Source organism: Phyllobates terribilis, unplaced genomic scaffold, assembly GCF_046119375.1.
Source record: "Phyllobates terribilis strain yellow unplaced genomic scaffold, ASM4611937v1 Scaffold_1__5_contigs__length_1240528914, whole genome shotgun sequence".
Classification (NCBI taxonomy): Eukaryota; Metazoa; Chordata; class Amphibia; order Anura; family Dendrobatidae; genus Phyllobates; species Phyllobates terribilis.
The window spans coordinates 459036753-459054406 of NW_027362761.1; the positions used below are offsets into that span (position 1 = coordinate 459036753).

A 17654-nucleotide genomic window follows, 5' to 3' on the forward strand; every position below is an offset into this window, starting at 1 on the left:
TGGGATCATAAACCTCTTCTTTCAATCTCCTAATCTTCATCAAGTCTTAGCAATGCCAAGCCGAGTGCCAAAGTTGGCGTGTTGTTAGGTAGGACTTTTAAAGAGATTGTCCAGTGAAAACAAGTTATCATCTATCTGCAGGATAGGTGACAACTTGCTGATCGGTGGGTGTCCCACCATTTGGACCCGCACTAATCGGCAGAACGAGGAACTTTTTTTTTCAATGGGGAACTGTTATCCTCATTACAAAATGGCACACCAAGTCGGATATCCGACTGCCACTGCTTTTATTCTCCATGGAGCTGCCAGAAAAAGCAGAGCGTAGCACTCAGCAGCCCCATAGGTAATGAATGGAGAAGTGGTCGAGCATGCACAATGACGCTCCAATCTATAAAATTCCCCATTTTTCTGACCAAGCCGTGTCCCTAAGGTTGGATCCCCACCAACCAACAAGTTATCGCCTATTCAGGCAATAAGTGATAACTTGTTTTCATTGGACAAGCCCTTTAAACTCGGCCATTGCTTTATTTGGCACTGTATCAACTGACTGTCATGGGGGTCATTAAGTGGTTGGCAGCGATCCTTGCTGCATAGCTAACAAAACAGTGTCTCTGATGAGTCCGTTTTATGACTCTGTAAATCTTCAGAGTTACTGGTGAACTCCAACTACCCAATTGTATGACCCTATTGGACAGAACTCCAAATATCAGTTTTTTCACCCCAGCTTGTAGTTAAGTGGCGCATGCATCCTAATAAATTTAGCACACCCAAGAAACAAATCGTCACTACTTAGCAGGCAAATATCGACTTCTAATATAATTTTTAATCTTTTAATAAGTGGTGGTAGTAGCATAAACTCATAAAAAGTGACTAATATTCAAACAAATATGTCTTATTAATTTTTTTATGCCATAAAAGTAGAGTACTGCCATTAATAAATTCCAAGCAGGACTCAAATGAATATCTCCATGTCAGTTTTGCATTTGCTCTCTCAGACATGGAGAACACATGTATGTCACAGACATTTTAACAGCTAAGAGCCTGGCTATAAATAAAGCTTGTAACCAATTGCTCTTCTGGAACGGTAAAGTTAATTGTATCACGATTCCAGGAAGAATGTAAGAAGCTGGCGTGAGAGTAAAAATAAGCACGGAGAGCATCACAGCTCCTGCCATGGAGAACATTAACCAAGAACGGACAGCATACATCTGCTAGAATCTGCAATTTACCTTATCATTTAATGCACTTTCTTGTCCTCCTGTAAGAAACCATTGCTGACTGCTATACTCGGTAAAATGCAAAAATTTACAGCCTTCTTCTGAGGTTGTATTCTCAGGAAATACTGACAAAAGTCTTTCAGGGATCTGGATAGAATTGCCATTCTTTCCATCAAACTTATGTCCATTGATCTGCTGTGGGTACCAATGATAGGCACTAATGGTGATATAGGGGCATGTGTCAAAATGGCTCTTCCCTCTGTTGAGATAAGAGATGACTGAATTACAACCTGACATTTAATATCAGAAGATTTTATTCATTTATCTGAATCACTTATATAGCGCCATTAATTACACAGCGCTTTACAGACATTTACAGACATTATCATCACTGTCCCCACCGGGGCTCACAATCTACATTCCCTATCAGTATATCTTTGGAGTGTGGGAGGAAACCGAAAAACCCGGAAGAAACCCACAGAAACACGGGGGGAACATACAAACTCCTTGCAGATGGACCAACAACTAATATAATCTGTCCATACATTGCCATATACTGACATTGATGGTCTAATCGGTCAATAAACAGATGATCAAACATTAAAAAGGGTTTTTTTTTTGCAGTTTATTGAATCTGGCAAATTTTGACTACTTATACTTCAGGTATTTTTAATGTTATTTGATAAAGTACAGTCAGACTTCTAGTCTAATATCTATGGCCAGAAATTTACATATGGAACAAAAAAATAAGGGGAGAGACAGAAAAACAAATAGGTAAAAGAATATTTGAAAATGCCAAGCCTAGATGGAAAGGATCCTAATATTTAAAGGGGTTTCCGCTACTGAACAACCCAATTAAAATACAAATAGTCCGTTCTCACCTCCTGCAGCATTGCCATTCTGTGATGTTGATGCCGCTGGTCCTGGAAAGTGATGTGACATGTTGTGTCATATGCAGGGTGCTGCCAATGAGCCGCTGTCCACCCCGAATATTGATAAGCTGCAGCTGGCATATGACACGACAAGTCACGAGACCCTCCAGGAACAGGGGTGTCGATATTACTAGAAAGTCAAAGCTGCGGGAGGTAAGTATGCACTGTTTTTACTTTAATTAGGGTACTCTATTCATCAAGCTGGGGTTGTACAGAAGTGGACAAACTCTTTAAGCATTATTTTTATACCATCAATATATAGTCTTACCATTGACATTTCTGTTGGTTCCTGACATGGTGAAACTTTATTTTGCAATATCACGTATACACTGATTAGTTATACCAGTGTTCTTTCTGATATTAGCAAAGAACTTGAGAAAGGGGAAAAAAACAGTTGTAGTGGCCTAGTTTAAACTATTAAAGGGAACGTGTCATGTCAAAAAACGTTAATAACCTGTAGATATGGGGTTGATCTTTAGGTTAATAGCATTCTGAAGCTTGCTGGCCGCCACACTGAAAGCCCCGCTGCTGGGAGGAAATAAACTTTATTCCTTCCACCAGCCTCAGGCTTTCAGTCATAGAGGTGCAGCTAGAGAAGTCACCGCTCAGTAGATATTGAGAGGCGGCTGTAACCGCGCCCCTGCACTGACTGTCAGCCGGATCTGCAGTGCCTCAGTACAGAACCGGCTGTCAGTCAGTGCAGGGGGGTGGTTACAGCTGCCGCTTACTGTTTATTGAGCGGTGACTGAAGCTGTGCCGGCCATGCCTCTATGACTGAAAGCCAGAGGCTGCCAGGAGGAATATAGCTCATTTCCTCCCAGTAGCCGGGCTTTCAGTGCATCAGCTGCATGGCTTTAGAATGCTATTAACCTGAAAATAACCACATATCTGCAGGTTAATAGCATTTTTTTGACATGACAGGTTCCCTTTAAATCAGTGGATTTGAAAAGTTAGTTATCTTCTAGCAGTCAGGGAATACCAGTCACTTGCTGATATATTTTATATAGTTTTGAATGAATCTACATGGTTTACACATCATGAAATCAAACACTCCACCAAATAATGTTTTAAAACATCTTCTATTAACCCCATTAATTTAATTAGTTTTACCTAAAAGGAAAAAGGAGTCTGACTGTGAAAATCATCATGATACTATCTGTATAGTCTAACAATATTGGGAAGATGACAGACAGACATATCTGCATTTGTTGAAAGGTCCTATTAACATCCTGTAACACAGTCAGGAAATGACAAGCTGCAGAATGCTGCTGACTCAAGGAAACTCCCGGAGACCTCGGCCAAGTTCCCTAAAGCTTCAGCCGAAATCTTATAAAAGGGCAAACATTTCCATAAATACGGTGTGCGTAGATAACATAGAATGTTACTTCTAGAGTATCATATCTATTGGGTAATCAGATACACGTTCTCAGTAGAGGTCGGATAAAGCAGGGAACGTAACTATATCATTTTATAATGACACAATAGAGGCAGCAAGAAATATAAAAGGGTAAAGGCCCATAGACAAGGTTTGATAATCAGCGAACGAGAGTTTATAAGAACAGACCTTCCCAATTACCAGCCTGTGTGAACGTGCTGCTGATCACCCGACAAACAAGCAAAACACTTATTTATTGGGTGATCGGATTGTTTATGTCGGCATAAAAATCATTGGCTGCTCATCGCCTGGTGTAGACGGGAAATGTGCCACCAATCTCATGGTAATGTATGGGGACAGACTGATCATAACAATGGAAACAGGTCAGTAAATGAGCACATAGTCAATCAGCACTTGTTATCGGGCCAAAATACTTCTATCTAACGTGACTTATAGTCTCCTATATCTCATGTATGGTGTTCCTCATACAGAGAACTACAGCCTGATGCTTATAGCGCCAATGATCTCCGAGCTGTAGTATGCCACCCATACAATATGCCACGCATGGGGCCTTGTGGTACCTCTGAATTCCTCTGATTTCATATGGAGGCACACATTTATCTGGGAGATTACATCCATATCTTATATGCTGCCATGCTCCATCACTTCATTTCTAGGGAATATATTACTGTACGTACAATGGCCCAATGAAACAGATGTGTACAGCCTCTATTCACTACAGTACAGGGTCTAACAAATCTTCACTTTCTAGGAATAGGGGCGTCCCAACTCTCTCCTGATATTGGAGGACAGGCAGTAGGATTTCCACTGCCCAATATAGTTCTTACGGAAGATAAGCCATCATAAGAGCTGTTTGGCAGTAGCCCCTAAGCCGAAAAAGTACACTTAGCTGGACTGGGCACATGTGTAAACAGGTATCTTGCTGGCCAAAACTATTTGCTGATGGCTATCCAATGTGTACAACAACTTGCCTTGCTTTCACTGTATTAACAGTGGAGGTAACAAGCCTCACAGTCTCGTCATAGACAGGCCATGCCATAAATTTGGGAATGCTTGTATTTAGGTTTTCCATATAACCAAGTAAAAACAAATTAAATATTCCATTACCTTATGCTTGTGGACCCACAGGTTACTCCAGCAAGGAGGGAGAAGGCATAAACTTCAGCGACTTCAATCAATGGGCTATACCCACGTGTGTCCAAACGGTTTGGATTAGCAAGACTACAGAGTATGTCGTAAAACAGTATGCGGCTCTCTTCACTAAGAACTTGTATTTCCCCATCACTTGCTACCTAACAAGGAGAATTATCCAGAATTCATTCAGGTCCAGCTCAGGTGAAAACAGAAAGACTCAAATTACTTGAATCGTCATGGGAAAAAGAAAAAAAGACAGATTTTGTCATTTTGGGACAGATAACCATGGCAGACTCACAAGCATGGAATTACCAATGCCAGTATATCTGCTTGTGCAGTGGGTAATAGATTTATCAACAGGGTGCATTCTTAACCCAAAAACGTCAGGACAGAACAGATCCACCACTTAGTGGAAACATGCTTGGCACGAATCTAAATCTCACCAACTTGTATGATAAAAAGTCAGCGCTGCATTCAGTTTAAACTTACACAAATACATTTATAAATCTTCCCGTATAGCTGTAAATCTATGCGTTCCGTCACAGAGTCCATGATAAAAATAGTCAGCCTGCAGCCATCACTAGTTGAGGCTCTCTGCAAGTCAATTTCTCAGTAAAGGGTCCATATTGACTTCTAGGATTGCTACATCTAATATATGGCATTACTGTTATAGTCTTCTTCCTCTCTGAAGAGGTTATTTGCATACTTAAACTCCCACAGAAGCATTGCATGGTCTATAACTCTCCTACGCAGACTTGACACTCTCCACAAGCAGAAACATTACCCATTAGGCCTATTACCCAGCCTAACCAGTACTCTTACTTTGTACTGATGAGGGGCAAGCATCCCGAAACACATATCTGAAAATGGAGTTTCTCGGTTGGCTTCTTAACCTACGTTATGTGGCAATGCTCATTAAAGAGTCGATATTTACAGTTAGCACCAGAGTTCCTGCCCTCTATCTCTCTGACAGCACCACTATGTTGTTTTTTCTTTATTTCATTGGCACAGTGGTAACACTAGTGTATGTTCCATTCCTGTAGGAGTATATTTACCAGCCGCCATCTTCTGCTGTTCTCAGCGTCGCTCCGGTCCTGTTCTGATAGTTGTGACTAGACAGAATACTCCATTGATTGCTGATTGGACCAGAAGTAATTTCTCAATGTAAGTCTATGAGAGGCAGAATAAGGCTCTCAGACTTACATACGCAGAATAAGGCTCTCATAGACTTACACTGAGAGCTGGTGACCGTTAGCTCTGATTTCCGGTCAGTCATGAGCTGCAGTCACAAGATGACGGAACAGGACCAGAGTGGCGCCAGGAAGCGTAGGAAACGGCAGCTGGTGAGAATCTTAAGAAAAATGTGGTACATAAATGTTGATCTATATAGACAGTACAATTAAGTCATTAACAAAGTAATAATGGGATAACATTGTACATTTGTATTTTTACCTTTTCCAGGATATTCATAGTGGCACCGAGTTGTTCCTGAGTGAATTCTGCACCGGCCTTGTTGTTAAGGGTCTGGAGAACCCTGTTTACAATAACCTCATCGTGGGGTTGATGGAGTTGGTCAACTAATCCCCAGGTAGACTGAGAAGACGAGTCTGACAAAATGGTGACGTTGGCGGTCCCATATTGTTTATCTATTTTGGCACCTCCGGTGGGATTCACAAGTGAAACCTGAAATCGCTTTGGATAAGGATTGAGTGATGCGGTTTCTGGAGTAAGAGTGACATCCAGAACAAGGTTTTTTTGTCCTGGCTGAAACGTAAGTTTTCCCTCTGAACCTGTAAAATCCCGTCCTGCAACAGCTGGATAAATCACTGTATGTCCAATCACTTCAGATCTTTGCAGCTCCTTAAGAAATACAAATCAATCATTGTTACATATTGAACTGAATTCCCATAAACCTAGTTCTATGCACCGGCAATTACGCTGCCCTAGTTCATCTTATTCGATAGGAAAACTTCGGATTGTGCTGCATAGAGATTTCCATTGTATGAAGTTGAACGTCCATGAGAGTGCAGAAGTTGAATAATTCACGAGACTTAGGCCACGTTCACACTATCAGTATGTGTAAGCCAAAACCAGGAGTGGGTGATAAATGCAGACGTGGTGACGTGTTTCTATTATTCTTTTCCTCTAATTGTTCCACTCCTACTTCTAGCTTACAAATACTGAAGTAAAAAACTGACCAAATACTGAATGTGTGAATGTGACCTTACTACAACTATTCATCACAGGGAAGAGGCAGAGGCTGTGATGTTAGTCACGCATTATAAAATCACTTGTTTAGTGTAAATCTTGCTCCAAACCTCTTTGACAGTCAATTATGCCTGGACCAAGCTGCTCAACAACAGGTAATTTACAGACTCTATGATAAAAGAAGCTTCACTACTGCCCCTCTAGGACCATTCACAATTATTCTGAAATGCATTCTGAAAAGTTACCTTCCAATTACTTCTTAAACTTAAAAAGCAGGAGAATTTGTACTCCAGTGGATGTGAAAAATCTCCAAATCGTCTTCTATGCATACAGTATGCCTTACAGAACAGCTAGGGATTATTTTGCACCCAATGGCATATCTAGGCTTCACTCCAGCACTATAGCAAACCATGCCAACTCACCGTTATAATATATGCAAAAGAAATGGACTGGTAAGAACTAGGCTGTCTGGAAATTTGCAGGCTGATTAAAGTTGTCTTCTTGTGTGTAATAGCCACTCGAGATCCCACAGCGAAGAAGATCAGGCCACGAGGGGAGTCGCTTTCAATGATTATTATTTTGGCAAATCGAGTGCTGCCATTTATTAATGCACCAGCACTTACATCATATAGCTCGATGAAGAAATATGTCTCAAATTCAGGCACCTGTGCAGCAAATATATAAGGATTATTAGAATAAATACATCTATCACATATGATAAGCAGTGGGGTCAGAAATGTTCAGTTCTGAGGTTCCTCTATGATTTAGGATTTCTTGCCAACTAGCTTGCCATGCGACCACTGGCTGTCATAGGCATGTGACATGATAGGTTACTGGTCATTACATCACTACCATGTGAAACAGCAATGATAGAAGCAGCGGGCCACTGTAGATGAAACAGTATTTTTCATGACTATTTCAATTCAATGTAAATATCTTTACTTCCTAACATCTCGGAGAGTAAGGAGGAGTCTTCCAAAATCCACAACTTAAATAAACCTTGGTCACAAAGGGTATTTTAAGGAGCTTTTGGATCGGAAACTCTCCAAAATTCTCCTCAAAATTATACAAAAAAGTTGAGTTTCGACTTAGTTTCTGCTCCGAAAAATCAGCAAAAAGACTCTTTGTGTACATAGTCTTCTTGCAGTAGAACATAGGTTTGGCAGCTTAGCAATGGTTTGCCTGGTAGCAATGGTTTTTATATAAAACTGCTGTTTTCCATAGAACTTCAAGGAAAGATATTGAGATACCACATACACAAAAGGAACAAGTTACCTGACAGGTTCAGCTCATTTGCATATCAAAAGTTGTAATTATGTACCAAAGGGAGAAATGCGGGTGTACGCTGATTATTATTATTATTATTATTATTATTATTAATGGCCTTCAACTTGATCTCGAGCCATGGTGACTTCATGGATGAATGCTCTGTAGGAAGATCAATCTTGTACAAGCCTAGATAGGTCCACCAGGGTCTTCTCCGCCATTATCTTGATAGTATCAAGCCATCGGGTTGCTGGTCTTCCTCACTCATCACCTTGTTACTTCTATTCTTTTGACCAGGATGTCCTGATCCAGTGATTACTGTGCCACGGGTTAGGAATTCACAGGATTTAGATGAATAGAAATAGATTGTAGTTTATTCCCAACGCGTTTCTAGGTCGAACAGATCTCTTCATTAGGGGAACACTAATAAATTGGAAAATTGTTGCTCCCTTGAGGAAGAGGTCCGTTAAACCTAGAAACGCGTTGGAAATAAACTACAATCTATTTCTATTCATCTAAACCTGTGAATTCCTTCCCAGTAGCACAGCAAACCAAGTCTATCCAACCAGCGGAGCAGCTGGGGTATTGTTATCTAAGGCTATTCAATTGCCGTCTTTTCACAGCATTACAAGGTGAGCGAAATCAACCCATAATAAAACCGCATGCTATTTGGTTAATGCCCTATGTGTGTTTTTTGTCAATCCCTACCCTAATAGTTGTAAATAGATATCCAGCTCTGTTGCCTACAAATATTGGGCCTCATTTTCCCAAAGTGTACAATTTTACCATGAAGTAATAGAGAAACAAAAAGATGGACTATTTGCAATGACCAAGATCTTAGTTTTGATACATGGGGCATGCTATGAAAATACTGCCCTCCAAAAGTAGGAGGTTTGGGTGCTGGCATTAACATGAACAAACTAGGAAAGGAACTACAATTTTCCATTACATTACATTACATTACATTAGTGCATTTTCAAAATGCAGTCACAGCTAAGCTTCTATTAACCCAAGGCGAAGATTAAAGGGAACCTGAGAGCAGATTCATACTGCCAGTACCATGAGCAGCATGAATCAGACACTGGCTGTTATTCGACCATGTATGTTTCACTCTGAAATGTTGTAAAGGCGACCGGGGACAATTCGACTGGAATGACTAGTTCAAGTGGTCAGCTTCTTTCCAACCCACTTCCCTAGACTGACAGGTCTCTCTCGATGAGTTTGTATGAGAAGTAACCTGTGAGTGAAGGGGAGAGGGGTTAGAAAAAGCCACCAGGGATTATTGGACTATTCATCCGAGTCATATCATCTTCTGCCAACTTTTCAACATACATGGCTTCAATAATGTAGCCAGTACATGCTGTTCGTGGTTCAGGCAGCATGAACCTGCTGACAGATTCTCCTTAAACCTTATCCCTAGCCCAGCATGCAAGTATTCAGACCAAAGCTGGTTTGTTTCATTCTCCTGGCACCAGCACCTTCATGTTGTCCAAAAAAACTGAAGTAAAGGGGAATGTTTGCCCAATGACCCCCAATATTAGTCTATTAAGAGCTCTAGCAGACCTGTAGGAAGAGTGGGTAAAGGCATGTTTGTCCAAGTACCATTCTTCGGTACTGCGGCCACAATGATTTCTAGTGGCCTTTTCTAATGAAAAGTTCTTTAAATCAGTATTGATGAAATGGAAAAAAAATTAAATGCTGATCAGAACAAATGATTCTCATAAAGGAAAGTTTTAAAATATTGTAAAAATGTCATGTCATCCAGTATAAAAGGCGTAAAATGAAGTATTTTACAATTTCTAGTGTTAGTCACATTCCAGGAACACACTCGCTGGGCTGAACACTGTGCTCCCATGAAATCAGCCTTCACCAGTTTCTCAGCACTGACCTTGTCGTCTTTTATTTCCACAGTAATTAAGCACTCTGTTTGTCCAGCAGTGCAGATGGTGTATCCTGATACCGCCTGCAGTTCATTAACCAAGCTCACATCATCCCTGGAAAGTTCAACTGAAGTTTTATTAAAGGTTGCACGCCAATAGATCTTCACATCTTCAAATGCCCTGAAGTCAAGAAATACACACTTACCAACAGAACTGGGAAAAGACAATTTTCTGCAACATGAAAACAAAACCAACATGTTCCTAAAAAAAAGAGAAGAATACTGGAGAACTCTAGCAGCATACTATACGCAGACCCAGCACATTTTACCATTAAGGGCCAGAGAAATGCTTTAGTGCTTATAAAACCTGGGGTTTACAGAAGATTAAAAGAAGTTTTAGAAAGTTTGATATTGATGGCTTCTATTTAGGTCGGTGGAGGTCTAACTTGTCACCTGCACTGATTAGCTGGATGAGTTGTCCACTATTGCATAACCACTTTTAAATACCCAAAATTTGTCACATAAGATATAAAAAAGTGTACTTATCTCCAACGCCTGCACTGCTCCTCCTCTCCGAGTGCTGTATCCCCAGCAAACTTCTGACATTGTTTATGTCAAATAAACGCTGTAGACCATCAGCGGCCATTGATGGGTTGCAGCCTTTACAGTTCCATCGGATGGAACAGTGACAGCTGCAGCCCATCGGCAATTGTTCGTCTTCTGCAGCAATGCCCTTAAATTGCCAAGGGACACATCACTCGGAATGGAGTAACAGTGCCTATTGTATGCTTTTTTCTTATTTTATTCAGCATAATTCAAAAAAGAGATTGTGCAGTAGTGGTGGTATCCCCTCCATTGTACAGCGCAGTGGTTGTTTCGAATACACAGTGTGTGAACGTGTACATAGCAAAGAGCCTCACATGCATTATATTATTTACCCATTGCAAACAGGAGCATAAAATAAGGCACACAGCCGTGTGATCTCCATAGACAAACATTAGTAGTAAGGTTTGCACTGAAGAGCAAACCAACGACTTTGAAAAATGTCACCGCTCTAGGATCCACCTTTGTCACTTAGTGAAACTTCTGATATGTGACAGCTGCCTCAATCAAATGTATTGGGAAGCACTGAATGAAGCAGTAAAGCTGACCCCACTAAAGTTAGGAGCAGATGACACATGCTCCTTTCTATCTGGAAGCCTGAAAAGTGAATCTGAGTTTGGAGGTTAAAGAAGCCCCTCATGAACCTTTTTTCCCCTAAATTTATGTGATGTAGTGTTAGTGTATTAATATACTCACCTACTTCTGTCCTCTCCGGTATCCAGTGCCATTCTGGTCTTCTTTTGAGTGATGTCATCGCTCTTCAGACTCTTCAGGTCATACTGAGCTCTGTGTGACCCGGACGTGACTTATACAGTGTAAGTCTATGGAGCGTCAAAACAGACTTACGGTTCACAGATAGACCATAGAGTGAGCCAGAAAGTGTGAAAGGCGGTGACGTCATGGAGAGGAGGAGCAGAACGGAGCTGGAAACCAGAGAAGGCACCTGTAGGTGAGTATATTAACACACTGACACAGCATGTAGGTGTACACAGTTTTAGGGGAAAAAAGTTCATGGGATGCTTCTTACTTAGTGCTACCTACCAGAATGTATAGTACCTACTGTAAAATGTGGTCACAGACAATAGTGGTGTGAGGCTGTTTTGCAGGGTTTTAGGTGAAATACTTTACTTTCCAGTGAGGAGAAATGTTAATACTGCAGAATGCAAAGCCATTTTGAACAATTGTGAACCAGATCTCATCATCTAACATCAGTGCCTGATCTCATAAATGCTCTTTAGGATGAAGGGACACAGAACTTCACAGAATATAATGATATAAATGAACTCCTTTTATTAACAGAATACGTCACTGCTACGTCTACTCACGTTACATAGAGAACAACAAACTGCTACAATTTTAGGGTTTTTTTTTGTTTAAAAGAGCAGTCAGCAGAATTTTAAGGAAGAAACTAGAGGTAGTGATGTGATAGGTCACTGATCAACAATGGAATGATATCTATACTGTACTGATCTGTTGTTTCATTTTAGAGAAATCAATACTTGGAAGTGCAATTATGGTCCATGCATTCAGTTCTTCCCACCAAGCAGTTGGATTGACAGTGGAGACAGAGACTGTTCTTTGTAGATAATGTCACAGAAAGAGAAGCCATGGTTGCAATGCCCAGTGTACATGTAATTTACAAATGGGGAAAAGTACAGTAAGTAAAGGATCAGGTCGCTATAGGTATCATTTTAATTGTGGAACAATGGCCTATACATTAATACCTCTGGTAGCATAGCTAAAACCTTGCTCACAGGTTCACTTTAACTTACACTTCAAGAAAAGGACAAATATTGTATACCACTGTGTAATATAGCACATTTCTCTAACCTGTTTACTTGTCTGGATACTCTTAACTGAGTTGTCCTATCCGACGAATCTTCATCAAGCACACGGCCATCTATTGACTCGACAGAAAATCCCAAGATGCCATTTTGTATGTCATTTCCTGAAATATGAATCAGACCTGTCCCTTACAATGTAACACCCTTCAGGCTTCATTCAGATGTCAGGTTTTTTTTTTGCATAACAGAAAAACGGATCAGTTTTGATCAATCTTCTTTTTTTTCAATTATTGGTCCTTTTTATCAGTGCGGGCGTCTATATTACTTTCAAACAAACAAAACGTTTATAAAAGTTTTCCTTCTTTTAGAGCATACATGTCAAACTCTGGTCCGTGGTCCAAATCTGGCCCGCAGGGTGGTTATATTTGGCCCACGACACCAGAACCGCCACCCTTATGTGGGCCCATTATACTGTATGGAGAACTATGTGGGACCCATTATACTGTATGGAGGACTATGTGGGGCCCATTATTCTGTATGGAGGACTATGTGGGACCCATTATACTGTATGGAGGACTATGTGGGGCCCATTATTCTGTATGGAGGACTATGTGGGGCCCATTATTCTGTATGGAGAACTATGTGGGACCCATTATACTGTATGGAGGACTATGTGGGGCCCATTATTCTGTATGGAGGACTATGTGGGGCCCATTATTCTGTATGGAGGACTATGTGGGGCCCATTATTCTGTATGGAGGACTATGTGGGGCCCATTATACTGTATGGAGGACTATGTGGGGGCCATTATACTGTATGGAGGACTATGTGGGGCCCATTATTCTGTATGGAGGACTATGTGGGGCCCATTATTCTGCATGGAGGACTATGTGGGGCCCATTATTCTGTATGGAGGACTATGTGGGGCCCATTATTCTGTATGGAGGACTATGTGGGGCCCATTATACTGTATGGAGGACTATGTGAGGCCCATTATACTGTATGGAGGACTATGTGGGGCCCATTATTCTGTATGGAGGACTATGTTGGGCCCATTATTCTGTATGAAGGACTATGTGGGGCCCATTATTCAGTATGGAGGACTATGTGGGGCCCATTATTCTGTATGGAGGACTATGTGGGGCAATTATTCTGTATGGAGGACTATGTGGGGCCCATTATACTGTATGGAGGACTATGTGGGGACCATTATACTGTACAGCGGACTATGTGAGGCCCATTATATTGTAAGGAGGACTATGTGAGGCCCATTAAATTGAATGGAGGACTATGTGAGGCCCATTATACAGTATGGAGGACTATGTGGGGCCCATTATTCTGTATGGACGACTATGTGAGGTCCATTATACTATATGGAGGACTATGTGGGGCCCATTATACTGTATGGAGGACTATGTGGGGCCCATTATTCTGTATGGAGGACTATGTGAGGCCCATTATACTGTATGGAGGACTATGTGGTGCCCATTATTCTGTATGGAGGACTATGTGGGGCCATTATTCTGTATGGAGGACTATGTAAGGCCCATTATACTGTATGGAGGATTATGTGGGCCCATAATTCTGTATGGAGGACTATGTGGGGCCCATTATTCTGTATGGAGGACTATGTGGGGCCCATTATTCTGTATGGAGGACTATGTGGGGCCATTATTCTGTATGGAGGACTATGTGGGGCCCATTATACTGTATGGAGGACTATGTGGGGGCCATTATACTGTATGGAGGACTATGTGGGGCCCATTATTCTGTATGGAGGACTATGTGGGGCCCATTATTCTGCATGGAGGACTATGTGGGGCCCATTATTCTGTATGGAGGACTATGTGGGGCCCATTATTCTGTATGGAGGACTATGTGGGGCCCATTATACTGTATGGAGGACTATGTGAGGCCCATTATACTGTATGGAGGACTATGTGGGGCCCATTATTCTGTATGGAGGACTATGTTGGGCCCATTATTCTGTATGAAGGACTATGTGGGGCCCATTATTCAGTATGGAGGACTATGTGGGGCCCATTATTCTGTATGGAGGACTATGTGGGGCAATTATTCTGTATGGAGGACTATGTGGGGCCCATTATACTGTATGGAGGACTATGTGGGGACCATTATACTGTACAGCGGACTATGTGAGGCCCATTATATTGTAAGGAGGACTATGTGAGGCCCATTAAATTGAATGGAGGACTATGTGAGGCCCATTATACAGTATGGAGGACTATGTGGGGCCCATTATTCTGTATGGACGACTATGTGAGGTCCATTATACTATATGGAGGACTATGTGGGGCCCATTATACTGTATGGAGGACTATGTGGGGCCCATTATTCTGTATGGAGGACTATGTGAGGCCCATTATACTGTATGGAGGACTATGTGGTGCCCATTATTCTGTATGGAGGACTATGTGGGGCCATTATTCTGTATGGAGGACTATGTAAGGCCCATTATACTGTATGGAGGATTATGTGGGCCCATAATTCTGTATGGAGGACTATGTGGGGCCCATTATTCTGTATGGAGGACTATGTGGGGCCCATTATTCTGTATGGAGGACTATGTGGGGCCATTATTCTGTATGGAGGACTATGTGGGGCCCATTATACTGTATGGAGGACTATGTGGGGCCCATTATACTGTACAGCGAACTATGTGAGGCCCATTATATTGTAAGGAGAACTATGTGGGGCCCATTATATTGAATGGAGGACTATATGAGGCCCATTATTCTGTATGGAGGACTATGTGAGGCTCATTATATTGTATGGAGGACTATGTGGGGCCCATTATACTGTATGGAGGACTATGTGGGGCCCATTTTTTTGTATGGATGTCTATGTGGGGCCCATTATTCTGTATGGAGGACTATGTGGGGCCCATTATTATGTATGGAGGACTATGTTGGGCCCATTATTCTTTATGGAGGACTATGTGGGGCCCATGATTCTGTATGGAGGACTATGTGAGGCCCATTATACTGTATGGAGGACTATGTGGGGACCCATTATTCTGCATGGAGGACTATGTGGGGCCCATTATTCGGTATAGAGGACTATGTGGGACCCATTATTCTGTATGGGGGACTATTTGGAACCCATTATTCTGTATGGAGGACTGTGTAGGGCCTACTATACTGTATACTGGTTGGCCCGCAAATTTGTCCACGTTTTTCATTTTGGCCCTCTGTGTGTTTAAGTTTGACATCTCTGCCTTAGAGCGTAAAGAGAAATTTAAAATATAACATTCTTCATTGAGCTCCAGCAGCGCCATATACAGTTAGGTCCATATATATTTGGACAGAGACAACATTTTTCTAATTTTGGTTCAAGACATTACCACAATGAATTTTAAACAAAACAATTCAGATGCAGTTGAAGTTCAGACTTTCAGCTTTCATTTGAGGGTATCCACATTAAAACTGGATGAAGGGTTTAGGAGTTTCAGCTCCTTAACATGTGCTACCCTGTTTTTAAAGGGACCAAAAATAATTGGACAGATTTATTAATTGTAAATAAAATGTTCATTTCTAGTACTTGGTTGAAAACCCTTTGTTGGCAATGACAACCTGAAGTCTTGAACTCATGGACATCACCAGATGCTGTGTTTCCTCCTTTTTGATGCTCTGTCAGGCCTTCACTGCGGTGGTTTTCAGTTGCTGTTTGTTTGTGGGCCTTTCTGTCTGAAGTTTAGTCTTTAACAAGTGAAATGCATGCTCAATTGGGTTGAGATCAGGTGACTGACTTGGCCATTCAAGAATATTCCACTTCTTTGTTTTAATAAACTCCTGCGTTGCTTTGGCTTTATGTTTTGTGTCATTGTCCATCTGTAGTATGAAACGACGACCAATCAGTTTGGCTGCATTTGGCTGGATCTGAGCACACAGTATGGCTCTGAATACATCAGAATTCATTCGGCTGCTTCTGTCCTGTGTCACATCATCAATAAACACTAGTGACCCAGTGCCACTGGCAGCCACGCATGCCCAAGCCATCACACTGCCTCCGCAGTGTTTTACAGATGATGTGGTATGCTTTGGATCATGAGCTGTACCACGCCTTCGCCATACTTTTCTCTTTCCATCATTCTGGTAGAGGTTGATCTTGGTTTCATCTGTCCAAAGAATGTTCTTCCAGAACCGTGCTGGCTTTTTTAGATGTTTTTTAGCAAAGTCCAGTCTAGCCTTTTTATTCTTTATGCTTATGAGTGGCTTGCACCGTGCAGTAAACCCTCTGTATTTACTTTCATGCAGTCTTCTCTATATGGTAGATTTGGATATTGATACGCCTACCTCCTGGAGAGTGTTTTTCACTTGGTTGGCTGTTGTGAAGGGGTTTCTCTTCACCATGGAGATTATTCTGCGATCATCCACCACTGTTGTCTTCGGTGGGCGCCCAGGTCTTTTTGCATTGATGAGTTCACCAGTGCTTTCTTTCTTTCTCAGGATGTACCAAACTGTAGATTTTGCCACTCCTAATATTGTAGAAATTTCTCGGATGGGTTTTTTCTGTTTTTGCAGCTTAAGGATGGCTTGTTTCACCTGCATTGAGAGCTCCTTTGACCGCATGTTTACTTCACAGCAAAACCTTCCAAATGCAAGCACCACACCTCAAATCAACTCCAGGCCTTTTATCTGTTTAATTGAGAATGACATAACGAAGGGATTGCCCACACCTGTCCATGAAATAGCCTTGGAGTCAATTGTCCAATTACTTTTGGTCCCTTTAAAAACAGGGTGGCACATGTTAAGGAGCTGAAACTCCTAAACCCTTCATCCAATTTTAATATGGATACCCTCAAATGAAAGCTGAAAGTCTGAACTTCAACTGCATCTGAATTGTTTTGTTTAAAATTCATTGTGGTAATGTCTAGAACCAAAATTAGAAAAATGTTGTCTCTGTCCAAATATATATGGACCTAACTGTACCTTTATACATCTTCTGTAGAGGCAGTAATGTGAACTAAGGCTGTAACTGATATTGTAAAATGCCTCATCATGTGAAAAACATGAATATCACTTTATAATTGGTTGCAAAAACTGTAGACTGGCAGGTAAGAACCACAATTGCAGCAGACAATTTCCATTAACGCTTCATGTATTCACCTAAAACGGTCTCAGTCTTTGTGGTCCAATTCATCACAGATAAGCAGATTTCTTACTGCAAAGTCATGCGGTGAAATAAGTGCACATTAGCCCTTAGCAATCATCT

The 17654-nt window shown here is 41.4% G+C and overlaps 1 protein-coding gene across 4 annotated transcripts in view; it reads right to left on the reverse strand.

Annotated features, from left to right (window-relative positions):
* ADGRV1 (adhesion G protein-coupled receptor V1) overlaps positions 1-17654 on the reverse strand; it is a 627077-nt gene that overhangs the window by 219409 nt on the left and 390014 nt on the right. For all 4 annotated transcript variants that reach the window (XR_012320105.1, XM_073678624.1, XM_073678616.1 and 1 more), the window contains 6 exons: positions 12466-12583; positions 10042-10213; positions 7310-7552; positions 6132-6539; positions 4653-4837; positions 1230-1476 (listed from right to left, as the gene is read on the reverse strand). Coding sequence is in view for 3 of the 4 variants with exons in the window: in XM_073678624.1 (XP_073534725.1) it covers positions 1230-1476; positions 4653-4837; positions 6132-6539; positions 7310-7552; positions 10042-10213; positions 12466-12583 (1373 nt within the window). In the remaining variant the exon portion in view is untranslated. The remainder of the gene's footprint in view (positions 1-1229; positions 1477-4652; positions 4838-6131; positions 6540-7309; positions 7553-10041; positions 10214-12465; positions 12584-17654) is intronic.